This window comes from Gymnoscopelus microlampas (genome assembly GCF_963454915.1).
Source record: "Gymnoscopelus microlampas genome assembly, chromosome: 19".
Taxonomy (NCBI): domain Eukaryota; kingdom Metazoa; phylum Chordata; class Actinopteri; order Myctophiformes; family Myctophidae; genus Gymnoscopelus; species Gymnoscopelus microlampas.
The window spans coordinates 13,072,692-13,089,737 of record NC_139956.1 but is presented as its reverse complement, the minus strand read 5'-3'; the positions used below and the strand labels follow the sequence as shown (position 1 = coordinate 13,089,737).

The following is a 17,046-nucleotide window of genomic DNA, read 5'->3' as shown; positions in this document are numbered from 1 at the left end:
GTTGTCTGTCTCAAGCCTTACAAATCACACCGATGCCACCAGCTTTTGGGGATTTGCTTTTGTTTGGCCACCTTTTCACCTTCATGTATTATCTCAGTGTGGCAACTTAACCCATCAAGACCTGGAACGCAGCATTATTTTTACACTTTGGCTATTCCAAAATAGCAGATATACAAGCTCATAGTGCGGCACCGAGTGCCGCGCTATGAGCTTGTAGATCTGCTATTTTTGAAAAATCAAGAAAATGTGCGCAAATTAATATATTTATATTCTTTTCAAGCGAACATTTTTAACTCAAATCTTTGCTTCTGGGGGTCCCTGGAACAAAATAGTTTGAGATGGGGGTCGGCGGACAAATACATATCATTTTGGGGGTCCTTAACATGAAAAGGTTTGAGAACCACTGATATAGAAACATACGTTTTTCAGAAAACTGTTAGGCTTCAGAAGACATAAGTAAGAATCGGCCTCAGGTCTTAATGGGTTAATCCAGTGACTTAGTCTAATGACCTGATACCATCCAATCACATGTAGATCGATGGGTTGATATACTGTATAATAGAAGACAGAAAACAAGAAAGCAGGCAAAGCAACACAAATGAAAGATCAAGCAAATTTGACGTTTCCTTTCCCCTTTGGTGTAGGGATCATAGAGTGTCATTAGTCTTAGCATTGCTAGCTAAAAAAACTGGCAGGGCCTGCATGTGAACCCAACTTCCCTTTGAGGGGGCCTCCCTTTTAGTTGTTGGATCAGACAGTCAGAGTGGTACACAGGGGGCCATAGGGCGGTCTGCCAGACCGGCTATCTGCTTTTATACTTCCTCTCCCAGCGCCAGACAAGGGCCCTTACCGTGACCCCTGTTAGGTAACATGTCTGTCTGTGCTGGAGACAGAAAAACACTGCATCTCTGGGACTCTAAATACATTGTTTTTTGTTTGTCTGACAGTAATTACCTGTAAATGTAGAAACTTTGCACAGGCCATTTTGTTTAGTTGTGTTGGTCTGGCAGTAATTACCTGTAATGTAGAAGCTAGTGTGATGATATGAGCTGTCGTTTGTGTCTTCAAGGTGAATACGGAAGGAAATCTCCTGATCTACAAGACGCAAACCTCAAATCTAGCCCATGTTTACAAAGGTAAAAAACAAACAATTAAAAACAAATGTACCACTGTTTATATTCATGAAATTAAGATTGCATGCCTCACAGATACATCATTAATGTAATCTGTAATCTGTGCTTGCAACAGAGGGAGAGCGTTCCGATACACTCCCGGAGTCCTGGAGAAGATAGACGGTCCTGATAGTGAACGGGAGGAAAACGTTGATGGTAGCCCTGTTAGTCCAGTGCCACCATACTTGGCCAAGACCAGCAGCTCTGAGTGGAACAGCTCTGACGATCTCGCCGGTCCCTTCTCTGAGCAAGAAGAACCCACTTTAATCCACAGGGAGCCATTCATGCACAATCACCATAACTTAGCACCTCCTTTACCTCCCAAGACTTATGGCCATGGATACAATGACACATCAGGCTTTCACCCGCCATCCCGGACGAGCTCCCTAAACAAGAGTAACCTTTCTTCCCTCTCACACCTTCGTCGGTGGATTGAGACACCTGCCGAGCACAAGCTGTCCTCGGATGCCAGCTCCAAGTCAGGCTCGTCAGATCAGGACAGAAATGATCTGTCTGCCAGCGAGAGTGAAGAGAGGTTTCCCAGTCCAAAGCCGGGGAATGATGAGAACATGTACTCCCCCTCTCCGACAGAAATGGTTCTGCCCACCACATACTTTTCTGTAGATAACTGTATGACAGACACTTATCGGGCGAAATACCATAAGAGGCCTGCCTTGTACATGATGACAGACTCGAAAGCAGAGGAACATGCTTTGTCAGGGGAAAGTGATGCTGAAGAGAAGGGGCTTTCAGTGCCCGAGGTCCAGCCACCAGAGCCCCCCAAAAGCAGATCAGAATCGGGTATAGAAATCATTTCAATTATTAATTTCAAGAGTTTCATTTGTGCTATAAAATGATGATAAAGTACAAAATGATTGTTATTTGAACCCAATTATACAAGCATTCACATTGTAGTGAAGCTATGAATGAGCAAATGTTTTCATGATACATTTGTGGATTTGTTGTGGATCAACAAATTTGATTGCTTCACCCCAACATATTATACTGTATATCTTCCAGAGCACCACACTATCCAAATTACTTTTTGGCATCTGTCAGAATGATTATATTACTACAGATGATAATTGATTCATTTTGTCTGTCCTTTTATTTTGCAGGTTATTCTACATATAAACCTACTGCAAAATGGAACCCTGTCTCTACAAAAGGACTTGATGAACACGGGTTCCTGTGATTTTAGCAAAAGCGTTGAAGGACCTGATATTACCAAGTGACATGATGTCACCAAAGCTGTAAGTTATTATTCACTGTGACAGCTGCAATAAGTGAACCCCTCAAATGGATTTGTGCATTTGTCACAAATTTGGACACAAATCTGGATGCCAAAGAGATTGGTCCCGAACACAGCGGAAAGAATGGAAGGATTTTCTGTTCGAATTCTGGTATGAGCCTCCTTAACTCCAAGTTTGAATTTGCACGGTAGAGAGAGAGAGAGAGAGAGAGACAAAAAAAGAGAAGAAAATGGCACCAAGATGGCTGCTATCAATCAGTTTGGATTTCCCAGAACTAGCAAGGCAAGCCAATGATTTGTGGGTTGGATTAGTAAAGAATTTATCTCAAAAAGCCACTTTCCATGTTAAGAGATTAACAAAGAATAACCTATTTCTAACCAATCTGTTCTCTCTCAAACTATGGAATGCTTATATCTCTTTGTTGAATTGCTCTCATTTCAGTGTTACAAGATGTCTGTCTGCCCTAATTCCGCCTATTGAATGTTTTTGCTGTAATTTATTGGTGTAGAGGTTTTTAAAGCCTGTTAATAATAATGTTTTGGGGGAAGTTAATTTACTGTACATACTGTATTGTACATGTTTATGAAAGGACTGCTACTTAAAAAAAGGATCCCAAGGGTCCTTGCAGGTATATGGTGGTGGGCAAATTTTGTTGGCTTTATCGTTTGCTGGTAAACAGGTATTTGGCACATAGGCGTACTTGCTTGCACACCCCCCATCACATGAACACACAATAATCATATACAGTTTACAGTATATGACTTTATATTGTATTCCCAGGTTTAGAATTTGTATCTTTCACACTGTTCCAATGTTCCTCCACATTGTGAAATGTTAAGGATTTATCGGTTGCAATTTGCCTTTCCAGTACACCTATTTTGGCAGGGTATGGAGATATCAAGAGTGTCTTCAAGAGATATAAGGGGCTTACTTATTATTATTAGTAGGTTATGTTCTTGCTTAACCCAAGCTCCATACTGTACATTTGTTTATTTTCTCAAAAGATGCTCTAAATCTCATTGGTAATTTTTGTTCTTTTGTTTTGTTTTAATATGGTGTTTTGTATACTGCTCAGCAGAATTTACTGCACAGTGCCTTTCTATTTTTCTACGTCCAAACAAGTTTAAATAGGAGTCATAATTTGTATAATTCTGTAATTTGAGATTATTTTATAACATTTAAGTTCATTTTTATTGATTAACTGTTTAATAAAACAATTTTATTTAACCATGAAATGTGCCAAGTTGTTTAGCGTTTCCATTCCTATAACTTGTCAGCTGCTTCAACAATATGAAAGCTTTTAGTATTTAATTATATCGTCTCTGTCGGGTGGATACCTCATATGTCCAAAACTGTTACTTTTCAGGATTCAAATTAAAAGATGCAAAAGTAGCAGATCGACAAGCTGAAAACGCGTCCCTTCACGCCGTGTTTCGACCTTGTGGATCTGATACTTTTGTGACGTAGTATGATCAAGTATAGGGCAAAAAGTTAAAATATGGAGATAAGAGGTTTCTCCCCAACAGCACCAATACAGAACATGTAGTTACAATCAAGCAATGTCAAGTCATTTATTTTATACCATTAATCAAATGGAAAATGATTGTGTTCAATTCAAGTTTGAGCATAGTTGGCACTGATTTGATCATGATATTCTGCTGCCATCTACTGTTTGGTCTTTAATATGGCACCTAAGTCGAAGGATATGCTGGAGGAGGATTGCTAAACAGAAGGGCAAATCCTGCTTCATAGAACATATGGAAACGCCACCAATCATGATGCAGGAATACCATTTGGCATACAAACACCTACGTTAGGGAGGTGACTGGTGAGATATGGCTTACAGTATAACTAGGCTACTACTTTTCTTTAACATAATTGGCAGATCAAATAATGTCGGTATTAACTGTGAACATTATTGGCTTGACAATGTAACCACATTTTGTTTTATGCTTTTTTGTTGTGAACAATATTACAAAAAGCCAATGCCATAGGCTAAGCCATCAAAAAGCATGGCTTAGCCTTGCCCAAATTGATCATATATTTGGCCACCATCTGAAAATATTCGGTGTTCTCCCCCCTGTTTTCACCTAAAACATTGTGTTCAGGTGACGGGTCATTGCTTACTCCATTGCTTACACTCCATTCATTGACTTATTTTACATCATCATACATCATCAAATACATCACATACAAGTTTATTCATTTATTGTCCATGATGTTCCACGAGTGGAAAGACCAGGAAGGTAAAAGTGCCCTGATGTCCTAAGAATACAAATTTAGCGAGAGGTGACGTCCCCGCGCTGCACTGTGCAGCCAGACTTGCAGCCAGACTTCGGCACCAGATGACCGTACACCATATTAGAGCCTCGCAACCACCTATACCCTAGCAACCGTCTATCAGACCCTAGCAACCACAGACTTGCAGCCAGACTTCGGCACCAGATGACCGTACACCATATTAGAGCCTCGCAACCACCAAACCCTAGCAACCGTCTATCAGACCCTAGCAACCAGTTTTACCCTAGCAAACACCTATTAGACCCTAGCAATCACCGTTTTACCCTAAAAAAAAACTACATTTTACATTATTCAACACTGTCAAAACTATCAAAACTTTTAACACTACTAATACTTTAACACCTTTCAAACCTTCGAACCTCAAACCTTTCAAATCTTTAGAACCTTAAACCTTTCAAACCTTAAACCTTTAAAACCTTTAACACAACTAATATTTTAACACCTTCAACTGTTACGTCTCACTCCTCCTCGCCTCCACATCCTGGTGCTGTGGTCGGTAGTTTTACTGAGGTGCTGTGAAGTTGTGCCTAAACCTAACCTTGCCATGTTTTCATTTTCTCGTCAGTGTGCCATATCAACATTAAGTTTAATTATGACGCTAGTTCTCCACTAGTTCAAGGTGAGTCGTAGTCGCTGTAGATAGGCAGAGAATTTTTCTTCTCAATCTTGGAAAGTAGTTAAGAACTGAGCAACTGAAAAAAGCTCCTCTCCATCCTGAAGCAAAGGCTGCATCAAGGACTTGCAAGTACTGTAGGTGGCAGGTTGAGCGTCATCCTGTTTTGTAATTTTCACTTCCTTCCAGGTGGTTATGTTTTGGTTGCTGAGAACAAGCTGTGAAGAAGAACTACTGGTATGAAAAACACACAGAATCATCATTTATTGTAGATTATTTCCATAACACATCAGAGCTAATGAGCCATACATTCTCGTATTGAAGAATAAAGACAATTCAGTCAGTTTAGAGTTGTTGTGAAACCACTACCCCCAAAGCCTGTTGCTAATGCTAACCATGTCATAACATACTTTGTTTTAGCTTGTTTGAGTCCAGATACTTGATAAAAACCAAACAGGGGTTGTGAGAATGTTGTGTTAATGCTTTAAAGGTACTTTAGTGCAACAGTGTATCGTTGTAGTGCTGTTTATGGAGAAGTTTAATGCTAACTAAGCTAGCTAGCTGCTAGCCTTGGTTGGGGGTGCTCCTTCCATTCCGACATCTCACCACTCCGACTAGTGGCTTCCGCGTGCGGTTAAGGTTAGGGTTAGGGTTAGGTATAGGGTTAGGTATAGGGTTAGTCAACGTCGGAAAGGCGACATGTCGGAAAGGAGAAATGCACCCCCTTGGTTAGTGAGGTAGCAGCATGGTGATTCTTTTAGGCTTAAATGAGACATTAAAAACATACAGAGGAAGGTTGAAAAATGGCTGAAATGGTGCTTTACTGCAGTGGTTCTCAACCTTTTTATACAAAGACCCCACTTTACAGGAAAAAAAATAGGGACCCCAAACTTGATTATAATTATGCCATTATAGGTGAATATTCTAAAATATGTTGGGAGCTTGTAGATCGGCTATTTCCAAAACATCTTTTTCTAAAGAAACCAAGGTTGAGAACAGCTGCTTTACGGCATGCTCTATGAACAAAAAAACGTATTAATTTAGTTATTTATTAAAGATTTTTTTTTAAAACCTTAAGGTTTCAGGTGGAGGAAGTTCCTTAGAGCACGGTCACACTGCACTTTTATTTTACCTATGGGGCGGAATATGCCAATGCTTTGTCAATGCAAATGCGAGGATTCATGGTCTTGCGCAGCTTTCTTGCATTTGCATTGGCAGATTCCGCCCCAGAGTTAAAATAAAAGTGCTGTGTGACCGTGCCCTTAAAGAGAATTATCTGGTCACCTACTTGCCCTGAAAGTCCAGGGGACACATAAACCTGGCAAATGCAAACAGGGTTGTCATACTCAGTAGAAATGAGGTAATCAGTCAGAACTGTATATATTAGGACCCCAGTTCAACACGAACAAAACAGCTTTCCAATGGTCTAACTCCCATGAAACCCACTGGCCTCCAACTCTAAACCATTTGTCCTTTTAACTCTTTGGCCTTTCTTTCCTTGGTATCCTGCTATTCCTCTCAGGTGCAGTGGTGGAAAAAGTACTCATATGCTTTACTTAAGTAAAAGTATCAATACTGCAATGTATAGGTACTCTGTTACAAGTAAAAGTCCGGAATTCAAAATGTACTTGAGTAAAAGTACACAAGTATTGGTATAAAAATGTACTTAAAGTACCAAAAGTAAAAGTAAATGTTTGAAAATAGCAGATCTACAAGCTCACAACGCGTCGCATCGCGACACGTTGTGAACTTGTAGATCTGCTATTTTCAAATAGCCAAGGTATAAAATAGAGTAAAAAGTGGTTAATATAATGTCTTATAATGTCATATATATATGCAAAAAGGATAAGGATAAGGAGATGTAGTGGAGTAGAAGTAAAAGTACTGGAAACTGGAAATACTCCAGTAAAGAAAAAGTGCCTAAAAATTGTACTTAAGTACAGTACTTGAGTAAATGTACTTAGTTACTTTACACCACTGCTCAGGTGCATAACGAAGCCACTTCTGCGGTGCATCCCTGTATAGCAATTCAGTCAACTTGCGGTCAAATTGACGAGCAGCCGCTGGGGGAAAAAAAAACTTGTATATCTGCTATTTTTTGAATAGCCAAAGTATAAGATAATGGTTAAAATGGGTTAAATGAAAAAAACCTCCCTCCACATGGACTCTGCCTTGTCGTGGCGTGGAGGCTTGCGTGCCTCTGTGACCCTTGATCCCTGGAGGTCAGGGGTCACAGAGGTCAGACCAAAGAGTCCAAATCCACAACACTTGCGGTGTTCTGGGACCCATCTGGTAGCAATCTACTGCCCCCTGGTGGATGATGTGTGCTGCTGGCCCCACCCCACTGACCACCGAGTTAGTAGTAGCATCACACACGCACACACACGCACACGCGCACACGCGCACACACGCACACACGCACACACAGTGAAATTCTATGTATAAATGTTCTGTGACATTATCCTTGATTCTAAGCTATGCTAAGTAATAGTATTAAAGGGATAGTTCACCCCAAAATTACTTTTTTTCTATCGATTATTCACCCCATGGAAACTTGAATTCATGGATATTCTTTTGTTTTTGTCTCATTCCTAAGCCAATGATCGGCATCGGTTCCGGTAGGAGACACAAAGAGTCTCCTTTGTGTCTCCTACCGGAACCGCTGCCTACTGGTCCGCTGGTCATCAAATTATTGGCTTAGGAATGAGACAAAAACAAAACAAATATCCATGAATTCAAGTCTCTATGGGATGACTAATCCACAGAAAAAAGGTGAACTATCCCTTTAAGTATTGATAGTGTTCTAAGTGATGATAACAATAATAATGATAATGATGGTAATCATAATAGTAATAATAATGAATTATACTGAATTACTTTTCTCTTTCACTGCTGTAGAGTGTGACTGACTCTGCTGCCCCCTGCTGTCCTAACTGACTTCCTGAACAACATGGACGTGTGCGTCACCAATGTAAGTCCCTCATCAAAGACACTCCTCACATGTCCAACACTTTACAATGGACGCATTATTTAGTCACAACAAGCAGTGGTGGAAAAAGTACTCACATCCTTTACTTAAGTAAAAGTATCAATACTGCAGTGTAGAAATAATCTGTTACAATCACAAGTCCGGAATTCAAAATTGACTTCTGTAAAAGTACGAAAGTATTGGTATCAAAATGTACTTAAAGTACCAAAAGTAAAAGTACTCGTTTTCAAATGTATAAAAAATCTTTTGGAAATAGCCGATCTACAAGATCACAATGTGTCACATCACGACGCATTGTGAGCTTGTAGATCGGCTATTTTCAAATGACCGAAATGTATATAGGGCTGAAGTGATTAATGTATGTTTTGTAATAATAATCAAAATCTACAAAGTAACTAGTAACTCAAGTTTTCGAATAATTTTAGTGGAGTAAAGTATAATATTTGCCTCTGAGATGTATTGGAGTAGAAGTAAAAGTATTGGAAATACTCAAGTAAAGTACTTTCCACCACTGATCACAAGGTCTTGCGTCGCGTTGTGAGCTTGTAGATCGGCTATTTTCAAAAGAATTTTATACATTTTACATATTTGAAAAGCTGTGAAATGGGACTTTTGCATTGTGAGTACTTTCTACTTTTGGTTGCTACCAATACTTTTGTACTCTTACTCATGTACATTTTGAATTCCAGACTTTTACTTGTAACATAGTATTTTCACATTGCAGCATTTATACTTTGACTTACAGTAAGTAAAACAAATAGTACTTTTTCCACCACTGCCGGTAAGGGTCTTGGTAACAATTTGTACACTCTCACAGTTAGACCGGTAAGGGTCCATTTGGTTACATTTTGGGGGTAATTAGAAGTGTGGGTGGGGCTGACAAAGCTACGTCCAAAAGGGCCCATAGATTTTTCCTACATGTGACCATGAATAACTGAACACTTTTTTCTTTATCTTTTCAGGATATAAAGTCAAAGAAGAAAAGTCACGTGAAGAAGACAAGGTAGGAACTCTATGCTGCTTGTTCAGTGAAGAGCTGCTTCTCTGCAGTGAAGATTGGTGCTCAAGGTAGGAACCATGTTTTTTTTTCCTTTTTGCAAGGGGTTTTGCGTTTGTGAAAAAAAACCTCCAACACAAAACGAAGGCACAGGCATGGACCTCCTGGTTTGCTGGGATGGGGTTCAATTCCCCACTGTGCCCTGCTCATTGTGTTGGCATTTACAATTTTGAACTCTCACATTGAATAGTTACATGTATTATACAGGCATCAGCCTTTAGTATGTATCACAATGTAGAGCTTTAACTTATCTTTAAATATTACTTCAATCTTAATGTATATGAAGAGATACACTGTATCCAGGTGTATACTTCTCAGCTCTGTGCATAATGGGTTATTTGCACGGGCGGCAAACGTCCATAAGTTGACGTATTGGATGGCTGCATCGTATGGGGGAGGGGGAATGGTCTGGGTTGACATGGAGTAACACTCCGCTCACCCTGTGTCACTATCCTCATTAGTGTGTGCTCCATTGCCACTCAGCAAAAAGCGCCTCACAAATAACCCCATGGTGATTGGTTCACTCCGTATATGGGCACAGTTTAGGACGCACTTCAAATATAAGCAAGCCTTGAACTGTCTCCCAATTATGTCTAATGCACTTTTCCCGCCCTCACTCATGGATACGGCGTTCAAGTCATGGGCCATGAAGGGGTTAAAGCGGGTGAAGGATCTGTTTAAAAAAGGGTCGCTTATGTCTTTTGAGCAGTTGGTAGGCGAGTATGACATTCCTCGTTCACACTTTTTTAGGTATTTACAGGTGCAGGGTTTTGTTAAGAAATATTTTGCTTCTTCTCTACTTCAACCAGACGGATGGCTTGATGAGTGGCTGGAGGGAGACCCAAACCAGAGGGGGATGGTGAGCTTAACATATAGCGATATTCAAGAGATGGCATCCCCATCACTGGACCGCATTAGGGAGTCCTGGTGTAATGATATGGGACTTGAAATCCCTGATATTTCCTGGCAGCTGGCAATTAAAAGAATACATAAGTCATCTGTCTGCGTCAGACATGGACTACTTCAATTCAAAGTGTTTCATAGGTTACACTTCTCTAAGAGCAGACTTGCTGAGATTTACCCTAATGTTGACCCGACTTGCTCCAGGTGCCATCAAGCTCCAGCCACTCTCTACCATATGTTCTGGTCATGCCCATCATTATCACAATTTTGGCTTTCTGTTTTTGAGACCTTTTCTTTTATCTGTGACAAAGAGTTCTGCCCTAACCCCTTGGTTGCAGTCTTTGGTGTGGTCCCTAGTGAAGTGACTGTTTCTGGCGCCCAGTCTGATGCTGTGGCCTTCTCCTCTTTATTGGCTCGACGCCTTATCTTGCTCAATTGGAAATCAGCCAGTCCTCCATCGCATCGACGCTGGGTCGGAGATGTAATGGCTCATCTAAAACTTGAGAAGATGAAATATTCTACCAGGGGGTTCTGTTGAGACATTTTACAGGGTTTGGCAGCCATTTCTGGATTATTTTGATCATTTACTTAAGGTATTGTTAATGTACGGTTAATGTATGGTTATGTTCCTTCCTGTAATGTATGTATGTATTGTTGGTGTTAAAAAAAACAATAAAAACAATTCAATAATAATAATGGGTTATTTAAAAGGTGTTAAACAATCATTTTTGGTTAAATCACCCCCCCCCCCCCCCTTACGTTAAAGCTCTATATTCAGGATTTCCGAGTTAATCATTGCTATAGTCTTGTAGAGAAGCGACGGACTGTGGCCGACTGCAGTGGGTGAGCCTTGAACACTTTGGCTCACCAGGCAGTGACACTAACCATTCACCTACAGCTCCTCTTGGAGTCTGTGGCTCTAAAACATGTTGTTGTCAAGGACCCACCAAATTGTGAAGACAGTTCATCATTTATGACTGTCTGTTAATGTGGACTTTCTCCTTACCTGTTGCAAACTACCTGGCTTTCATGAATGCAGACACCAAACAATTACTAGAATTATCATTCATGTTAAGCAAATGATGCGTAAGACATTCGTAAAGAGTATGTAAACCATTTGCAGACGTTATCATGAGCCTGAGCCTAGTTGCTTCTTTTGGGCTTGTTTTCATAGACCTGTCCGCTTGTTTCTTTTGCAAAATCTGGCAACACACTGATTACCTGCATTACAGCTGCAGTAGCCTACTAGGGAGGAAGTGAACAGTGATGCAGTTGCAGACTGGACAGAAATATGTCTAATTCATGTTTTATGTGTTTTAACTGTCTTGTTGCAGGTGATCGAGGTAACATAAAATGGCTAATCTTACACACATGAAGTAGCATTATGACTAGGGGGTATTTTGATGGTGGCTGTTTGTATCCACAATGTTTGTTTTGATGTGTAGGCTAGTAATGTCCTCCATGCTTAGCAGTTTAGCTTAGCAGCTAAAGCTAACTTGCACTGGGAGGTGGTGACTGCAGAGGCTCCAAGCTGCTACTCTGTGATTCTGTTGTGATTAATTTCTTTGTTTAAATGTCAGTGTGTGTGCTGTGGCCAAGAGTTGATTTGATTTGATTTGATTTGATTTATTTGCACAACATTTTTGTATACATTTACAGGACATGTTAGTTATTTCCGAGGGAAACATTACGTGATAGTTGTTGTGCCGGTGAGGTAAGAAACCCTGGGGGGCTTATGTAAGAACCTCACCGTTTACATTACATATAATGAGAGTTATTTAATGTTAAAAACAAAGACAGAAAAAAGAAAGAAAAGAAAGAAAAAAAAGAAAATATAAAAGTATATACCTATGATAAAGGGTATAGTACATTGATAAAAATAAAAATAAAAGTACAAGACTGAGCAGAAGAGACAGAACAAAAACAAAACAACAAAAAGTATTGAACAAAGCAAAACAATTATGCTATTACATATTCATGTGAATAAGGATTAAATTATTTGGAAACTGGTCTAGTTTTCCATTTGGGTATTTAACTTACTTATTAGGCTTCTTTTATAGGTAGGTAGGGAGGATGTGGTAGCCACCAAACTGAAATGGCCGTTCCATAATGAAACTCCTTTGTACTTGATGGCGAACTGCCCCCTATTGGTGGTACATAGTGGGACATGCAGTTGGTTTGCTTGCCTAGTGGGATATGGGTGAAAGCTGGAATTTGGCTGGAAATACAATTTAAAATGATTTGGGAGGTGGGTGTATTGGTATTTAGTTTTATATACAAATAGACATGTTTGGAGTACATTTATATTAAAGATTGTTAGTATACTGAGTGTTGAAAAAAGGGGTGAGGAAGGCTCCCCTTTTATGCTACATTTTATATCTTAATAAATTGTTGTATACTTGTATACTATATAACGTATAGTACTATATGCTACATTTTATATCTTAATAAATTGTTGTATACTTGTATACTATATAACGTTACTTTTGCCACTTTTTGATGTCACATGTTTTACTTATCACTGTTAAACATGAAATAATAATGCATAGTCTTCACTTTACAACAAGGCCCATGATAACGTTAGCAAATGGTCAACACACTCTTTACGAATGTCTTACGAATCATATATTAAACATGAAAGATAATTCTAGTAATTGTTTGGCATCTGCATTCATGAAAGCCAGGTAGTTTGCAACAGGTAAGGAGAAAGTCACATTAACAGACAGTTGTAAATGATGAGCTGTCTTCACTTTACTATAGGGCACATAATAACATGTACTAAGGATTTATAGTTTACAAAATGTACTAAAGTACAGTGAACGTCTGTGCGGTTTGTCTTCATCACTGAAAATAACGTACATGTAAACTGATATAAAACTGCTGTCATGTGCAGTTGGGGTGAAGAAACACAACCATTTCACTCCTAATAATACCTATTTGATTTGACATCCTGACTTGCTGCTGTAGCTGAGGCTTGAACCTGTTACCTGCGGCTCACTAGTCAGTGACTCTATCCATTCACCTACAGCTGTTTCCTTGGAATCTGTGGTTCTGAAACGTTTTGTTGTCAACCCCCCAAATTGACATGTATTTGGGCAGTGGACCCCAATGTGAAAAGATGTAGTGTCAGGGCCCCCCATGAAAAAGATTTATATTTATGCTGTAACACATTTTTTTTAAAGTTATTTGTCTTGTTTGTTGTTCAAGTCAAAGCACCAGGAAGGCTGTACTTGTCAGCCATCTGTTAGCTCAATGGGTTGAGACGCAGTATTCATGATCCAGAGGCCATGAGTTCAAATCCCATTGATGTCTTTCCTATGATTCTTTCCTTTGCAGACTGGCTTCCAGAAGATCAACTGAAAACTACCAGGAAGGCTATATTTGTCATCCAACTGTTAGCTCAATGGGTTGAGACGCAGTATACATGATATCCGTAGAATAACTTGTAGGAGTGTGCACACTCCTACAAGTTATTCTACGGATATCAGTCAATTTATCCGTTGCCCCAACACTTGACTCGAGTGGGAATAGAACCCACTCAAGTCAAGTCAAGTCAAGTCATGTAATAACATGACTTGACTTGACTTGAGTGGGTTCGATTCCCACTCGAGTCAAGTGTCCCAGGTAACTTGGGGCAACGGATAAGTTCAAGTCAAGTCAAGTCAAGTCAAGTCATGTTATTACATGACTTGACTTGACTTGAGTGGGTTCGATTCCCACTCGAGTCAAGTGTCCCAGGTAACTTGGGGCAACGGATAAATTCAATTCAAGTCAAGTCAAGTCAAGTCATGTTATTACATGACTTGACTTGACTTAAGCGGGTTCGATTCCCACTCGAGTCAAGTGTCCCAGGTAACTTGGGGCAACGGATAAATTCAAGTCAAGTCAAGTCAAGTCATGTTATTACATGACTTGACTTGACTTGACTTGAGTGGGTTCTATTCCCACTCGAGTCAAGTGTTGGGGCAACGGATAAATTGACTGATATCCGTAGAATAACTTGTAGGAGTGTGCACACTCCTACAATCCTACAAGTTATTCTACGGATATCAGTCAGGCAGTTGAGCTATGATGTTGGCTGAGAGTTACAGGTTTTCTGGTGGTTTTAACTTGTTTTTCTAGAAGTTAGTCTGCAAAGGGAAGCATCACAGTAAAGACACCAGTGGGATTTGAACTCATGGCCTCTGGATCATGTATACTGCGTCTCAACCCATTGAGTTAACAGATGGCTGACAAGTACAGCCTTCCTGGTAGTTTTCAGTTGATCTTCTGGAAGCCAGTCTGCAAAGGAAAGACATCAATGGGATTTGAACTCATGGCCTCTGGATCATGAATACTGCGTCTCAACCCATTGAGCTAACAGATGGCTGACAAGTACAGCCTTCCTGGTAGTTTTCAGTTGATCTTCTGGAAGCCAGTCTGCAAAGGAAAGAATCATAGGAAAGACATCAAAGGGATTTGAACTCATGGCCTCTGGATCATGTATACTGCGTCTCAACCCATTGAGCTAACAGTTGGATGACAAATATAGCCTTCCTGGTAGTTTTCAGTTGATCTTCTGGAAGCCAGTCTGCAAAGGAAAGAATCATAGGAAAGACATCAATGGGATTTGAACTCATGGCCTCTGGATCATGTATACTGCGTCTCAACCCATTGAGCTAACAGTTGGATGACAAATATAGCCTTCCTGGTAGTTTTCAGTTGATCTTCTGGAAGCCAGTCTGCAAAGGAAAGAATCATAGGAAAGACATCAATGGGATTTGAACTCATGGCCTCTGGATCATGAATACTGCGTCTCAACCCATTGAGCTAACAGATGGCTGACAAGTACAGCCTTCCTGGTGCTTTGACTTGAACAACAAACAAGACAAATAACTTTAAAAAAAATGTGTTACAGCATAAATATAAATCTTTTTCATGGGGGGCCCTGACACTACATCTTTTCACATTGGGGTCCACTGCCCAAATACATGTCAATTTGGGGGGTTGACAACAAAACGTTTCAGAACCACAGATTCCAAGGAAACAGCTGTAGGTGAATGGATAGAGTCACTGACTAGTGAGCCGCAGGTAACAGGTTCAAGCCTCAGCTACAGCAGCAAGTCAGGATGTCAAATCAAATAGGTATTATTAGGAGTGAAATGGTTGTGTTTCTTCACCCCAACTGCACATGACAGCAGTTTTATATCAGTTTACATGTACGTTATTTTCAGTGATGAAGACAAACCGCACAGACGTTCACTGTACTTTAGTACATTTTGTAAACTATAAATCCTTAGTACATGTTATTATGTGCCCTATAGTAAAGTGAAGACAGCTCATCATTTACAACTGTCTGTTAATGTGACTTTCTCCTTACCTGTTGCAAACTACCTGGCTTTCATGAATGCAGATGCCAAACAATTACTAGAATTATCTTTCATGTTTAATATATGATTCGTAAGACATTCGTAAAGAGTGTGTTGACCATTTGCTAACGTTATCATGGGCCTTGTTGTAAAGTGAAGACTATGCATTATTATTTCATGTTTAACAGTGATTAGTAAAACATGTGACATCAAAAAGTGGCAAAAGTAACGTTATATAGTATACAAGTATACAACAATTTATTAAGATATAAAATGTAGCAACTCTTGGCCACAGCACACACACTGACATTTAAACAAAGAAATTAATCACAACAGAATCACAGAGTAGCAGCTTGGAGCCTCTGCAGTCACCACCTCCCAGTGCAAGTTAGCTTTAGCTGCTAAGCTAAACTGCTAAGCATGGAGGACATTACTAGCCTACACATCAAAACAAACATTGTGGATACAAACAGCCACCATCAAAATACCCCCTAGTCATAATGCTACTTCATGTGTGTAAGATTAGCCATTTTATGTTACCTCGATCACCTGCAACAAGACAGTTAAAACACATAAAACATGAATTAGACATATGTCTGTCCAGTCTGCAACTGCATCACTGTTCACTTCCTCCCTAGTAGGCTACTGCAGGTGTAATGCAGGTAATCAGTGTGTTGCCAGATTTTGCAAAAGAAACAAGCGGACAGGTCTATGAAAACAAGCCCAAAAGAAGCAACTAGGCTCAGGCTCATGATAACGTCTGCAAATGGTTTACATACTCTTTACGAATGTCTTACGCATCATTTGCTTAACATGAATGATAATTCTAGTAATTGTTTGGTGTCTGCATTCATGAAAGCCAGGTAGTTTGCAACAGGTAAGGAGAAAGTCCACATTAACAGACAGTCATAAATGATGAACTGTCTTCACTTTACTGTAGGGCACATAATAACATGTACAAAGGATTTATAGATATTTTAGGAATGTTTTACAAAGCATGTTAAACATGAACAAACACATTAACAGACAGTTGTAAATGATGAACTGTCTTCACTTTACTATAGGGCACATAATAACATGTACTAAGGATTTAGAGATACTTTAGGAATGTTTAACAAAGCATATGTTAAACATGAACAAGCTACCAATAGCTTGTATATATTATGTAACATCAGTTACAAATGATTTAATAATCATTTACAGATGTATTATACATGGCTTATTCATGAATAGTTACTAATACCTTTATAGATGATTTGTAACCGTAGTTATAAAGGTTTTAGTAATCATTTACGAATGTCAATAAACAGGTTGTTAATGATTTGTTAATAGTCTACAAACTGCTTATAAACGTTTATAAAAGCTTTAGAATGGGTCGTTACAAATGATTTAATAATCTTTTACAGATGT

At 39.5% G+C, this 17,046-nt stretch overlaps 1 protein-coding gene across 1 annotated transcript in view; it reads left to right on the top strand.

The window, feature by feature from the left end:
- usp53a (ubiquitin specific peptidase 53a) overlaps window positions 1–2,625 on the top strand; it is a 52,870-nt gene extending 50,245 nt beyond the window's left edge. Inside the window, exons 15-17 of the mRNA XM_084042504.1 lie at window positions 1,070–1,136; window positions 1,249–1,973; window positions 2,291–2,625. Of these exons, the coding sequence (XP_083898630.1) occupies window positions 1,070–1,136; window positions 1,249–1,973; window positions 2,291–2,367 (869 nt within the window). The 3' untranslated portion in view covers window positions 2,368–2,625. The remainder of the gene's footprint in view (window positions 1–1,069; window positions 1,137–1,248; window positions 1,974–2,290) is intronic.
- Window positions 2,626–17,046: the final 14,421 nt, after the last annotated feature.